This window comes from Lutjanus erythropterus, chromosome 2, assembly GCF_056507025.1.
Source record: "Lutjanus erythropterus isolate fLutEry1 chromosome 2, fLutEry1.hap2, whole genome shotgun sequence".
Lineage (NCBI taxonomy): Eukaryota > Metazoa > Chordata > Actinopteri > Lutjaniformes > Lutjanidae > Lutjanus > Lutjanus erythropterus.
In genome coordinates, this window is record NC_139318.1 from 37401612 (window position 1) to 37416812 (window position 15201).

Below are 15201 nucleotides of genomic sequence, written 5' to 3' on the forward strand. Positions count from 1 at the left end.
AAGAAAGCGGGTGGTGTTAGCAAGAGCCATGAATCAGAGAAAATGTTATTTTCTGATTGTTTTGAAAGCGGTTGCATTCTAAAGCACAAATAAACACGCCCACACCTCCGCACAACGCTATTTGTGTGAACAACAGAATCGACCCTCTGTCTGCTCTGCCTGGGTGTGTGTGTTTGTGTGTGCAACTCTTCCTGCAGCTCTCACAGACCGAGAGAAAAGGGAAGAGAGAATTTAATCTAACTGTTGGCCGCTGTGTTTTCAGTCACAAACTCTCATCCTGGTCACACACCACTGCCAAACAGACTGAAGCCAAGAGACATCCCAAACACCAAAATATGAGAAAAATCAGAAAAAGCAGGCAGGGTCTGTGCAGATACAGACACATCAGCACATATTTCTAGTGAGTCATAAGTGATGATTTAGAGGGATTATGCTGTATTATGATTATTACTTTGTTTTCTTTCTTTGGGAAAATGCAGCATAGTGTGCCTTTAAGGATACTGTTGTTTTTTAAATAATACCCATTAGGTGGAATCCTAAAGTGTTGCTCAAAAACACTATTTAAGTTTAGAATATGCAAAACACTGTAGAGGCTAAAACAACAACAACTTTACAAAGTTATTCTGCTGGAACCAAGAAGCATCACATGTGTAAAAGGCATGCTTGCTAAGCGTGAAGATACAAATTAGTAATGCATTAATTATAACAGTTAAGTCTTTCTGAGCTACTTGGGGATTTTGGGGAGGATTCAAACCATATTTCCTTTGTTCAGTTTTAGTTGTTAAGCACCTGAATGGCGCAGGAGCTGCATATTTAATTATTAGCAATGATTATTCTCCAATAGAAAGTAATGGGGATGGGGGAGGGAAAAGAGAAACTGAAGCAGTGGACTAGTCTTTAATGAAAAAAATTCCATTTGACTCATCTTCCTCAGTCCTAAAAAATCGAATTTGGTACATTTCAAATCACGCTGCAGGGTGTTTCACACTAACAGGCCTCTGATCAGGAATACTTCGTTATTCATCTCTCAGTCTGTGCTTTGGGAACTGTCAGTAAAGTCAGCAGAATAAGAATAGATAGAGTAGATGGGAAGCCCTATTTTGGCACTTTCAGGCCCTTAAGTAGAATCATGGTTAATGATATCTGCAGAGACACCTTCCCCGTTCTCGTGGCCGTCTGCTTATCTTTTTCCTCTGCTGAGATAGCCCTCCTCTCCACTTCCTCTTTCTGTGGCCCATCTGGTGATCGAGCCTGTGTTATGTAAACGTGAATTATTGTCACACAGAATTATCTCACACTCTGCCGCTGCTGCACAAGAGATTTAATGGAACTTGACAATCAAAACTGTTCCGCGTATGTGTCTCTTTGTCTTTATATTTGCACATGTGTGAGATGTTTCACCTGTTCCCCCAGTATCATTTTTCTCTCTCTCTCTCTTTCTCTCCACAGGGTTGCAGAATGGATGAACAGAGATGCCCCCTCCCTCCCCCCCTCAAAGTGAGTCAAAAAAAATCCTCACATCTCCTCATAGGCCAGAGTCTGGTAAAGCATCCGTAATGGTAGACTTTTAAACCTTCCCTTATCTGCTGTCAGACAGGCTTTAGGATGCTCACCGACTGAGTTAGGAACTCGACGGGGACTAGGTCTGCAAAATCCTGAGCTGTCCTATTACCTGGACAGCCTAATGCAGTCGGCACTGAAGGCTCTCAGCTGGAGCTGTGAGGTGAAGTCACAAAGGGCACGCAATAGATGGTAATCAGCCGAAAGAAGGACATCAAACCATTTATCGCCGTGATAACAATCAGGCACCTTGGTGAGGGTTTGGCGACCCTGTAATAAGCTTAATGTGGTTTCGGTGTTTGAAAAAAAGCCTTACAGAGAAGCTAAGAGAAAGCTCTGCAGTCCTATTGTCCAAATTAGTCATCAATACTGCACTCGTTTCCTGTGGATAACTGCTTAAATGTTGACAGTGTAATGGAGCTCCAGTGGAGTGGAGCTTTTTCACTAACCTTAAACACCAATATGACCACCAGGCTTTGGTATCGACCCGTTTCAGAGTGTAACAAAGAGCAACAGCTTCTGTCTAGACTCAGAATTTTTTAGCCACAGTCGCGGCTTTATGGAGGGAAATGACAATCTGATAGCTGGTGAAATATCTTAACAGCTGTTGAATTAATTGCCGTGAAATGGATTATGATGTAACCTGACTTTGCCGATCCCCTAACTTTGAGGTTACTGTTTTTAAGTGAAGTGTCTCGAATAATTAGTGGAAAGATTGCCATAATGTTTTAGTCCAGAGCTCTTTACTTTGATGATCCTCTGATGTTTCCTCTAGTTCCATCTACGTGGCGGCTGCAATCGCCAATAATGCAAGGACGTAAGAAAGATTATGTAAGGCACTTTTACTTTCATTTAGCTGAAAAGAAAAGGCTGCTTGCTCTCGCAGTTGCTTCGGCCGCGTATTGCCTCTAACTTGTAATGGAACAAGTCCAGGCATGTTCTGCTGGGGTTGTTGAAAGGAAATGGAAAAAGTCATCGTCTGACATTGAGGTAAAGTGGTTCTGCCAAAGAAGTAAATGGCAGCTTGATGTCACAGAATGTTTTCAAGAGTGCAACAAACATCACAGATAAATACTGCAGTAACTGAATACAAATATCAGACCACGTCCAGCGACAGCTGTGGACTCAGGCTGTCTGAAGGGCAGAGATGAAAAAATACAAAATAAAAAGGGCAGCAGCTTTGTGCAGTGGGGCACCAGTGTATAGGAAGGGAAGGAAAGGGCACCCTAGAGGGCACCTCACCATGTTTTGTCCACTGAAAAGTAATCGAAAGTGACTTATTCATGCTTTGTCCACTAGACTAGCATCCTTGAGGGCACTTTACCACATTTTTCCACTGGTAGGGGTGACTCTTAAAGGCACTTTATCATGCCTTTTTGGGCCACACTGAAGGGTACTTCATCACATTTTGTCCACTGGAAGTGTATTCTGGAGGGCACTTCATCGTGTTTTGTCCACTGTAAGGGCGTTTAGGACATTTTATTACATTTTCTCCACTGGAAAGCCACCATAGAGGGCACTTCAACATTTTCTGTCCACTGGAAGGGTACCTAAGAAGGTGATTTATTGTGTTCTGCCCACTGGAAAGGCATCCTTAACAGCCTAATTACATTTTGTCAACTGGAAGGACACCCTACAGGACACACATTTTATCTACTGGAAGGGAAGGGACTCTGAAGGACACTTTATCATGTTTCATCCACTAGAAGGGCACTCTAGAGGGCACTTCATCTTGTTCTTTTGGATACTGGGGCACTGTAGGGGGCTTTTATCATGTTTTCTCTACTGCAGAGTAATACAAGAGGGCACTTCTGCTGTGTTGTTTGGAACATGGGGGCATCATGAGTCCATCAGTGTCAGGTGATGCGTGTTAGTACCACATAAGTGAGCTTCTCTCGCACCAACACATGCATACCCAGCCAGGTCACTTTCTTTTGTGGAGAAAGTGAAAGGTTGTCGTCTTTTTTTAATGTAGGTTTTAGCTCCCCGTCTTTGGAGGTTATAAAATATTTCACCTTTTAGCGAACGACTTGCTAATAAAAATGTGCTACGTATTCACTCAAGAGGAATATAATACATCTGTCAAAGAGGCTGCTAACGTGGCCGCTGTCCTCTTTGCAGGATAACAAAAAGTAACCCTGAAAAATGTAGAACTGCATGATACTGTAGTTAATATTCTGTCACAGTGGTTATGCTCATTGTTATTTTCCTCAAAGAACCAAAACTGAATGTATGACTACGAGCGGCTGTTTGTCAGTTTGACTCATATTCGTTTCCTTCCCCGCAGACAGAAGAGGACTACATCCCTTATCCCAGCGTTCACGAGGTACATATGTACTCTCCGCACAAATAACTCACACTACATATTTTATAAATGTCAAAAACTGTAAAGATGAAGGTTTCAGTAGGTAAAACAAAGCACAAAGTTTCTGTAGCAATGAATGCAGTTCTTGATGCAGCTCACTGGCTGATACTTTTTTCGACATTATTCTTCTCTGTGGCCGTCAGGTTCTGGGTCGCACCAGCCCCTTTCCACTCATCCTGCTGCCCCAGTTTGGAGGCTACTGGATCGAGGGGACCAATCATGAGCCTAAAGACCCACCAGAGGCTGAGCAGCCCCCCTGTCCTACCTCCCACATCAAACTGGAGACAAACAGCACCGCAAAGATCTACAGGAAGCATTTCATGGGCAAGGTGAGGATAGGGAAAAGGAATCTGGTTTTATGCATTATAAAACAGCAAAAAAAAGTGTTGTCCCTTAAAATAAACAGATATCAAGGTAATTTATTATCGTTATAACACATGGTTACAAGGGTTGTATTGGGTTTGAGAAAGGTCGCTTGTTTCCAGAATTTGCCCCACAAATGTATCATACAAGAAAAACTACATTCGGAAGATTTGGTATTAATCGATCAGGGTTCTGAAATTGAAACATTAGAAATAATTGGGACTGGATATCAGACTCATGTGGAACATCTATCAAGCAAACAGTAGGTCAAAATTGTGTTTTGTATATAAACAAATTGTTTCTCTCGTGCTTGTTGAAAGCTCATTGTACAGTCAGTTCTCTCTGAGCTTGTTTATGGTGATATGGACGCTTCTCCCTCCTCCTCTGGAGCTTTTTGATATATCACAGCATGCTGCACTTAATCACAGATGATAACTGTACATTCCTCATTCACCGTTTATGAGTCTTCCTGCAGAAGGGAGAAGCGTTGTTTGTTGTTTATTTATAAGGCTCTAGTGCGTTGCAGCTCTTAGCTGTACATCTTGTTCACACTGATCTTGGCAAAGTGGGTTCAAACACTTCGCTGCATACAAATGAAATGACCTGAAAAAAAAGTTTTGTTCTCTTTTTTACATCTGAACGTTTTGAAGGCTGTACCTGTGTGCTTGCAATCACACTTGTAAATACTTTTCTTAACTCTGAAAATGTTTGATGTTTGTCTGTGTGTCTATCTGTGCTTAACCTGTTCATCTTCCTGCTGCAGGAATGAGTCCTAAAACTCAGAAAAGAGTTAGCCTGTTAGCACTTCTGGTTGACTCGTCACAAAGTCAATGAATTGTTTGACTGGGTTTTTTTGTTATTTGCCTGAAATAAGGTCTGTGGTTAATACAGGCTTAATAGATTTTCATATTTTGTTCTACGACACAACATATTGTCTGTAAATACCCTGCTCGTGAATTTTGAAGCATTTACATTTCTTAAAAAAGAGCATTGCCAACAAGTGGCTGAATGAGACCACTGGGTGTGACGCTGAGTCACACAACCATGGTGTAGTTCATTTACAGCCTAACATTAGGTTTTTACTTCTTTCTTAAATTACTTTTTCAGCTTTTTGCCTTTATTTGATAGGAATAGCAATGAGTACACAGGAAAGGGAGTAAAGAGAAAGAGGATGACATGCAGCATGCAGGAATCAAACCTGTGGCTGCTGCATAGGACTTCAAGAGCTTTTCATTTCTGATGATTGCATTTATGCTTCAAAATTCATAAAAATGGTGTTCATCTGTGAAGATTATCTTGCTGAACAAACATAAGCATCATAAACTGTTGTTCAGAATCCAATGGAAAGATTGCGTTGGCTTTTTGTGGAGTAAACAAGAGTGATGCCACCTTCCAGGTTTGCCTACAAAAGTATATCATCCCTACAGCACTCTATGAGAAAACCTGTTTTGTTTTTTTTCCAGAGAAAGGTAGTTGATTTTTTTAAGTCTCATTTCCAGGTCTTTAAATACCGACACTTAGCTGCTGGTGGCTCAAACTCACCTGGGAATGAGACCCAACAATCAATATCTGTCTCCAAAATCACTTTCTCCAGCTTTAAATAGAGTGTTAAGTACAGGATATCCAGTTGCACACACTAAAAAACACTCTCATCTTAACCACTCCTCTGTTCGGTGTTTTTCTACCCGTTGTTATTGGGTAAAATTAAACCACTGTTGTGTTGGTGCTGTATTGATTCTACACTGTGACCATTTTAACCCAGGACTTTATAGTTTGCAGAAGTGAGCTCCTTTATCTTAACAAAAATAGGAGTTTGAGATTTTGTCAAGTGTGAATGAAGGCAAAGAAAAAAGTTGTACAGTCACCTGTACAACCACTGAAAACACGTGGGAGTTGCAAAGAGACTGCTGCCGCTGTTTGCTTGTGAGATTAAAATCAAAGTCGGCGTTTGCCCTTGAAAACCTTTATTTAAATCAATGCTGCTACACTTTTCGGATTCTCTACCAAAGTTTTAAGTGCATGTTCAAGTACAAACATCACAAAAAGAGAGAACACTCAGTGTCGCTTTATTGTGATATATGATTCGAAACTGTGAAACAAGCTGCCTTATTGTATATAGAGTGCGTCTGCTACATGCCGAAGCTCCAGTGTGTTCAGAATAAGATTTGTCGACACGTTGTACCTTGTTTCACATCTTTTCCTCAAGGACAGTTAAATGACTGTTCTAATTTATCATAGCTTTTTCTTTTTTATTATTATTATTATTATGTCACTCGCTGTCAGTTGCTGGAGGAGTGTATTCTTTCTTGCATTAAAGTTTCTTCTGCTTATCTGCCCCCAGGAACACTTTAATTATTACACCATGGATGCTGCCCTGGGCCACTTGGTCTTTTCTATGAAGTATGATGTCATTGGGGATCAAGAGCATCTGCGCTTGATGCTTCGGTACAGTTTCCTATTATCTTCATATCTGACCTGTTTTCTCTCCCATTTGTGCTTTCTCTCTCCCCTTACTACTTTCTTTAATTATAGTCCTCATCTTTGCGATATCTCTTGCAGTTGTTCTTTGCCTTTACTGCAAATTCTCTTTTTTCTTTCTCTTTCAGAGTCTCAGTATCTCTAAATATTCTGATCTATATGTGGATCTTTCTGTGTCTCTCTGTGGCCCTTTTCTCAAAACAGAACTGCAACTGTTCTGCTTCAAGTATCCATGAAATGCCGGGGTCTGTGACATCTATACATTTAGACATATACTCTTAGAAATAAAGGTTCCAAAAGGGTTGTTTTTTGAAGGGCTGAGGTTCTACCCAGATCCATTTGCTTCTGAAGAACCCCTTTTTAAAGAAAGAACCCTTTTTATCCAAAGAACCCTTTTTTGAAAGACGCTGGGTTGAATTCTTTCATGGAGGGTTCTTTGAGCCATAATTTAAAGGAGTCCTCAGGAGAACCCCCCAAGGTGAGTTCTAGATAAACCCAACGGAATATGAAAAAAGGTTCTCAGTAGAACTCCCTGACTGTGTTCTAGATAAAACCTTTGGAATGCAAATAGCTTTTCAAGAGAACCCCTTGGTTGGGCTCTGGATTAAACCCTTGCAATCTAAAAAGGTTCTCTGTAGAACACTTGGGGTGGGTTCTAGAGAAAACCCCTGCTATTTAAAATATAGTTCTCAATAGAACCCCCTGAGTGTATTCTAGAAAAAACCATTGCAATATAAGAAGATTCTTGGGAGAACCCTCTGGGTAGGTTCCAGATAAAACCCTTGGGATATAAAAATGTTCTGGGTAGAACACCCTGTTAGGCTCTAGATAAAACCTTTGGAATATAACAAGGTTCTTGGTCGAGCTCCTTTGTTGGGTTCTTGTAAGCCCGCTTAGAAGGCAGATAGATCTGACTGTCCGCGATAGATCGAGTGGCCTTGAGCTAAAAGTGCTAAAATGACGCAGAAGAAGAAGAGCATCTCACGTCTCACTGGTTGCCGTGGTGATGAATTTTAAAAAGTTAAACATTTTCCAGCTGAATTGCGGACAATAGGCAGCGCTGAGCGAAGGTTTGTCCCCGCTGTCAGGGGGAACCCACTACATTTTCTCGTCAATTTCATCTTCAATTAAATATGACTTCAGACATCTGCTGCCTATTTTACTCAGTCAGACTGAGTCCAACTCGCTGTTGTAACTTTTATGAATGAACTTACTTCTCTTCTACAAGATGACTTCGGCTCATTCACGGTATTTTGTTCCTGAAATGTCTTTTTTTAAAACCGATTTTGTCTAAGGAATGGCTTCATAACATCTGCTTTGTGGGATATTCATTTCATCAAGCCCCGTTAGTCTGTTTTTTAAGTCACAGGGAGGTGAAAGCGCACAATTTTTCACACTTTTAATACTGCTCCTCATAACATGCAGCTGTCTAACAATAAATACCTCAGAAACAGCTTTATTCCTGTCATATATTTATTAAAAGTCAATAACTACGATTATCAAAAAACCTAATTGTAATTTTTTCATGATAAAAAAAATTATATAGTGATAATGGTAATATTAAGACTTTGGTGAAACCCAAACAGACCCCTGCATACTTATTGATAATTATTTTAGTTGTTTTACTTTGTTTTGTTTTGTTTGCTTTGTTGTTGTTTAATGCTTTCTTACTTCTGTGTTGTCAGTATTGTCTGTGTTTATTTAGTAACTGGTGAATAACAGGGGAAAAGAAAGAGAAAAAAAAGAAAGTGAAAGTAATACTGATACCGGCTTCACGGTGGAGGAGTTATTTACAAAAAGTGAAGTGGCCTCAGGAGTGTGGAAGTGGTTTGGTTACAAAAGATCAGACGTACCACAAAACCACAGTAACATGTAAGAAGTGAAAGAAAGTTAACACGGCAATAAAACAAACTAATTTCATCACCTCAAGCGGAAGCAAGAGAGCTCAGCGCAGCTATTGTAAACCAAAAATATCTTTCTGTATTTTTCATATTAAAAAATATCATTAACGCAGAAATATTTTATTATCACCAGTCAATAATGACTTAGACATACAAAGGATGACAATAAACATAAGCCACGTTTCCACCTACAGCACCTAGAACTAGACCCAGGAACTAAAAGGATCCTTAACTGTGTTATTGTCTTTCTTTTCATCACCGTCTAAGACCCGCAAAGATTAGGCATATTAGTATATTAGTTTTTAACATGGTGGTTGAAATAAAGTGCTGTGAATATTTGACCAATCAGAAATGTTCAGCGCTGCCTGCCCCTCCACTCCAAAGTGCTTTTGGAAAGTACTAACCCCTGGGCAGGGACTTTTTGGTGGGTAAAACAATGTCCCCAGAACTTAATTTAGACCCCGGTCCCTGCAGTGGAAACGCACTTTGAATTCCTCCAAAGGTTCCTTGTCCTTAGGGAAAGTTCCTGCGGTGGAAACACTGTAATAGGAAGAAGAAAAATTAAAGAGAGAAAAAAAAGTGTTTGCCATCCTTCAGAAATACATACATACAGTACATTTTTATAAGTAGAATTGTGTTTTTATTTTAATTGTATTCAAGTGAGGGGTTTAAATTGGTATGAAACAACTAAAATAAGAAATTAAATGAGAAATAATTCTGCAGGCCAGGTCATATTATAGATTTGACATCACGTTGCAGGCTGGAGGGAGGAGGAGCCAGTTTGAGACGAGAATTAAACACACACCAGGGACAAACAGAGATTTGTGTGAGTCATTTATGTTCTGGGAGTTGTATAATAATGTGAGTGTAGATAAAAGTTTTCAAATGTTTTGTGCGTTACAGCATAAACACTGAGGATTCTCTGCACAAATGTTGAATCAGAAAACTGTGCCACAGAGTAGGCCTACTCAACAATCAGCACACTATTCATCTCTGTAGTGCGATGCCTCCCACCCACCGTCACCCGAACTCGCGCTCGCTCGCTGAAGTCCTCCACTGCTTCACATTCTGCTAAAGACAGACGAGGGGGAGGGAGGCAAAACTCCACGCACGACATAACCTGTGAATTAATTTTAGCTCCAGAGAGACTCCACTCCAGATTTTTATAGCTGCCTTCCCTCTTTGTTAATGGAGCTGTGGAGCGGATGAGTATGGCGAGAGGTAACAATCGCTCAGCCCACAACATTTTTCACACGGTGATGTTTTCCACTGGGTGGGCGCCACCCACGGTCACCCCGTCACCCCAGTCAAACTCACTCACCTCAGCTCGTGTAGTCGCAGCCGCTGACTCACAGTGTTGTGTTTATTTAAAGCATCTGTAAGAGAGCTACATGATGAATCAGAATCGCTTTTTTTATTTTACTGTTAATCCCCCGTACACTGTAAATCTTTTTTTTTTTAACCTAGTCAACATGTTCGTGTGTGTTACAAGAGTTATCAGGAGCAAAATAAGCGGCTGAGCATGTCTGAGAAACTGCAGTGAGCGAAGGCGGTCTCAAAGATACGGACAGAAAGGAGGTCATAAAGTGTCAGGAAGGAGAAAGGTCCAGCTGCAGACCCACTTCAAGTAGTTTTGGTGCCTAAAATAACCTCTTTGAGGGGTGCATCATGTTGTATGTAGCATGTCCTGAAGCTAAAGCCAGTTTGCAGGCAGACCTTGACAGAAAGAACTACACATGTCAAAGCCTATGACAGAACATGATAAACATCTGTGTAAATGCTGAAAACAAGTATAAAATATGATTTTAATTATGGTCAAAACTGGGACGGTATGGTAGTGGGATATTTGTTGGGATTCGGGACACCCATCTTGAAACCAGGACAGTAACTGGGACATCTGGTCACTGTATTTTGGATTGACTGTTAATGTTTTCAGCTGACTCAGCATTTCATTCAAAAAAAAAAAAAAAAAAAAGGTCTTGAAGATGCATTTGATGGCTGCATTATATTGCACTAAAAGACTCTGAAAAGGCCAGCTGCATGTCCCAGGCAAAAAGTCAGCCTTTTCTCCATCTTATGGTCCTTGAAGACAGCTGAGATAAACGGCATCGTGAATATAGTTAGACCTAGAATTACAAGTATGACAAGGAAATACAACAAAAAGTCTATACCTAATCTATAACCTATAACCACACAAACTAGTACCACTTAGTTTGATAATTTGTCCTGGAAGTAACACCTGCGTCCTACAGTAACAGTCACAGTAAGTTTGTGCCGGAGATGCTAAATATTGCTGCTTCCATTAGAGCAGATAAGCACACATTTCAAACCACCCCTTACTCTTTTGCTCTCATCCTGTTGGTTTTGAAGAGTCTAAAAAAAGACGCCACCCTCCAAACTCTTTAAACGCCGAGTGTCTCTCCAGCTGCAGCTCCATGCACACACTGCTTCAGCACGTGGAGAAGCTTTACACGCCTGCCGTACCATAGTTATGGTTGCTAAGCTACCAAATGGACAATCACAGTTCAGAGGAGAGTCAGTTATCGGCATTTTGTGGTTTTTGTTTGATGCCTTGAAATTCTGAGTTTTCTCCGGACAGTTGTGGGTATAGTGTTGTGATGCTTTATGTGCAACGAGGAAGTGATCAGTTTAGTGCAATCCTGCGTAGGTCGATAAACTTTAATAACTGCTGCTTCAGAAATGTTCCACAGTTATAAGTGTTTCCAGGGATGATTCACATCCAGCGCTAACACTGGGGAGTGATTTGACATGCACCTGCCCGTCCGCCATGTTGGTTAGGTCAAAATCTGCTTATAAATAATATAACATGCATTGAGAGATGCATTGCACCACAAAATCAACTCTAACTCACTCAATTCCGAACTGATTTTCACGAAATTAAACACGAGAGTGGTTACTTGTTAAAATTAAACTCGGTTACTGAATAATTTCCGAATACTCTGAATAATTTACACTTGATGTTGCCTATTCATACGTCAGAGCCAGCAAATCCCAGTGGAAGCTGTGACTGTTCAGAAGGTTAATGTTTGAAATGGAGCTGATTAGATCGCCCCCATTCACTGAATTTAATTCAAACAAGTAACCAGTGTGCAGTGGGAAAATTACATGTTGAACTTTAGTTGCTTCTCATCAAATCTTGTCTGGCAGGGACTAATTGGTTACCCGTCCTTGAACACACAGTTCTTCTTTTGGGAGGCCAATGTCTGTTAACACCAAGTATATAATGACTCTTCTGACAACCACATAAAGTATATCTTCACTCAACCTCCTCCTCCTCTTCTATACCCTATAAAACAGATGCACATTCTTGACTTATCAGCTGCTTTTACACGCTCTCAGTGTGTGGCTTTACTGATCCTCTGCAAAGTCTTATTAAAACACCACCACAAAGACCAGTTTGGTCATTGTGTCTGTCTTTATTTTCAGATTTTCCACCACAAGTGTCATGTTCAATTTCCCCACTTTTATAACTTTTATAGATTTAATGAAAATCAGTTTACGATGCATCTCTCAATGCACATTGTATTACATACTAACGGATCTTGACCTCCCCAGCACGGCGGCCGTGCGGACGCATCACCTGGCCAATGAGATGTCTATATCTCTGTATCTATCTATCTAATCTATTTTGAGTTATAAAGTAATTATAACTTAACTGGACTCAACCTTTGATACACACATGCAGTCCAAAGTGCAGGCAGGAAACAAATGAAAACCAAAAATAATTTGCAAGAATGAAATTACAATGATTAAAAAACAATAAATAAAAGTCAGTAGTGAAGTAAAAGAAACACCAAGGATAAAGCAATGTAAAAAACAGTGACTGAAGCTTGAAAGACCAAGGTTAGAACATTACTCCCAGTTAAAAATCGAAGTATCCCCGTAAGTATCTCACCAATTTTCTTGACATGAAACACTTTTTATCTCTCAGTGGGTGTGCAGTGTTTATGTTATTGTTGTTTATTGTAACTTTCGGGAAGAGCAATCATTCCTTAAAAAGTAATGATGGGCACTGGACCCTCTTCTATAGGCAATCTCAGCTCAGACACATCAAGCGTGAAGACCATTGTGCTCCACACGGCACCTGCAGGAAAAGGTCCCCTTTGAACTGCAGCTCACTTGCATGAACGCCGAGCATCAAAGAAAGAAATCATTAAAGCGGGAGGATTGCTTTGGATTAGAAACTGAGGAGTGAGCTGTTTGACTTTTCAAACTGTTTGCCTTTCAGCACAAAGCTAAAAACCTACCATGACGTGATTCCCATTTCCTGCCTTACCGAGTTCCCCAACGTGGTTCAGATGGCCAAGGTATCGTACAGAATATAAAGTCGAAAAAAAAAAGTGTATTTCAGTTTGTGTTTATAATGAGAGAAACTGAATGTACTTTTTTCCACTTACAGCTTGTTTGTGAAGAAGTAAACGTGGATAGGTTTTATCCTGTCCTCTACCCAAAGGTAAGCATTAGATTTCCAAATATGACCTTATCCACCAAAACCACATCCCATCCAAAAAAAACTGACTGGAAACTTCCTCCTCTCTCGTCCGCAGGCGTCAAGGCTCATTGTCACCTTTGATGAGCATGTGATCAGCAACAACTTCAAGTTTGGGGTTATTTATCAAAAGTTTGGCCAGGTGAGTGTGCGCTTCAGAGATACCGGCTGCTAATCTTTGCTTTTGAAGTCGTGTGTCACTCCTCCTCCTGAAAAATGTCCTTTGCTTCCTCCACGCAGACATCAGAAGAGGAGCTGTTTGGGAACATGGAAGAAAGTCCCGCCTTTGTCGAGTTCTTGGAGTTTCTGGGCCACAAGATTGAGCTTCATGACTTTAAAGGGTTCGGACGTTTTCTGTTCGATTTATTTTGGTTTTCTCAGCAGCTGATTTAGCTCTTAAATGGTGAAATGAATTAAATATTATGGAAAATTGATCAATTGCTGTTTTCTAATGCATCCGGGCTAAAACTTGCTAATTTACACGTGGTATCTCCCAAGACTCAATGCTCATTTAAGGTATAAATATAACATTTTCCTTTTTTTTTAAAATGATTCATGTGCCACCTTTTAAAGGGACAGTTCACCCAAAAATCAAAAATACATATTTTTCTCCGGGCTTTTTTGTGCTATTTATACATCTAGATTTTTTCCAGTGTGAGTTGCTTAGTTTTGGAGATTGTGGCTGTAGAGATGTCTGCCTTCTCTCCAGTATAATGGGACTAGATGGCACTCAGCTTGTGGTGCTCGAAACACATCACCTCGTTTCAAAATTCATGAGATAATCCAGAGATCACGTTGTAAGCAGTTTCATGCAGGACCTACTTTCTTTCTGCAGTGGAATTTACTAGAATAAGAACAGGAACATGAAACTGCTCAGAATAAGGTCTGCTGATCATCTTGAGTTGCTGGTTCGTGACTTTTTTTTTTTGGTGCTTTGAGCAGCTCAAGCTGAGTGTCATTTAGTCCCATTACATTGGAGAGAGGGCAGACATTTCTCTGTCTGATGTCTGATATCTCCAAAACTCTGCAACTCACACCAAAATAGTATAGATGGATAAATAGCACCACAGGCCAGGGGGAAAATATGTATTTTTGATTTTTGGGCTGAACTGTCCCTTTAAGGGTTAAGCACTTTCAGTTAATTCAGAATATAACACTCAGCGGTATATCTGTCAAAAGCAGGCCATCATTCACTTCGCTATTGATCAGGCTTGGCTTTAAATGAATCCCAGAAAAAGCGATTTAGAGCGTCCTGGTATTTGTAGTGTTACTGACATTGTGATTGAGTAGGCAGAAGAAGTGCCCTTGGCATTCCCTCAATGATGGATGAGCGCGCACGGACCGGTGTGCTCCGAGAGCACGCTCTTATGTTCCACTCTGAACACCGCTTTGTTCCTCTCTCCTCTGTCTTCCTCTCGGCTGTTCACCTCAGCTTCACTTTCTTTTTTCTTCTACTTTTCTTCTTTTTTTAAACTCTGTCTCGCCTCTGCCCTTAAATCATCTCTTTCTTCTGCAGGTTTCGGGGTGGGCTGGACGTCACTCACGGACAGACGGGGACAGAATCCGTCTACACAAATTTCCATAATAAGGAGATTATGTTCCATGTGTCCACCAAGCTGCCTTACACAGAGGGAGACTCACAGCAGGTAGAATGACATTCCAATGATTTATTATCAGGGTAGCTAATCTGTGTTTCCAGGGAAGTTTTCATTGTCCTTCACTAATTGATTTGTGAAGGCCTCTGCTTGTGACTCGCCCACGTGTCGCACTTCTGCAGCAGGGCTGTAAAATCCAAGTTAAGGTCTTCTAAGTTGCCGCTGGGGTTGGTAACAGTGGAGAAACCAGAAAGAGTATGATAGATTATGAAAGTATCCGACTGAAAAATCCTTTCGGGCCTTCCACCAAAGCCACTCCCCCAAAACACATGACCGCACTCTGCCTGACTGCTGCTGGAGGACGAGTCACTAACTGTGTCCAACTGTCTCATGACTCATTCTGATAAAAGAAAACATCAGACATTATCA

The 15201-nt window shown here is 40.7% G+C and overlaps 1 protein-coding gene across 1 annotated transcript in view; it reads left to right on the forward strand.

The window, feature by feature from the left end:
- Positions 1–1449: 1449 nt before the first annotated feature.
- rap1gapb (RAP1 GTPase activating protein b) overlaps positions 1450–15201 on the forward strand; it is a 40428-nt gene continuing 26676 nt past the window's right edge. Inside the window, exons 1-9 of the mRNA XM_084738882.1 lie at positions 1450–1497; positions 3848–3886; positions 4069–4254; positions 6630–6733; positions 12917–12995; positions 13088–13141; positions 13236–13319; positions 13418–13518; positions 14694–14823. Of these exons, the coding sequence (XP_084595008.1) occupies positions 1459–1497; positions 3848–3886; positions 4069–4254; positions 6630–6733; positions 12917–12995; positions 13088–13141; positions 13236–13319; positions 13418–13518; positions 14694–14823 (816 nt within the window). The 5' untranslated portion in view covers positions 1450–1458. The remainder of the gene's footprint in view (positions 1498–3847; positions 3887–4068; positions 4255–6629; positions 6734–12916; positions 12996–13087; positions 13142–13235; positions 13320–13417; positions 13519–14693; positions 14824–15201) is intronic.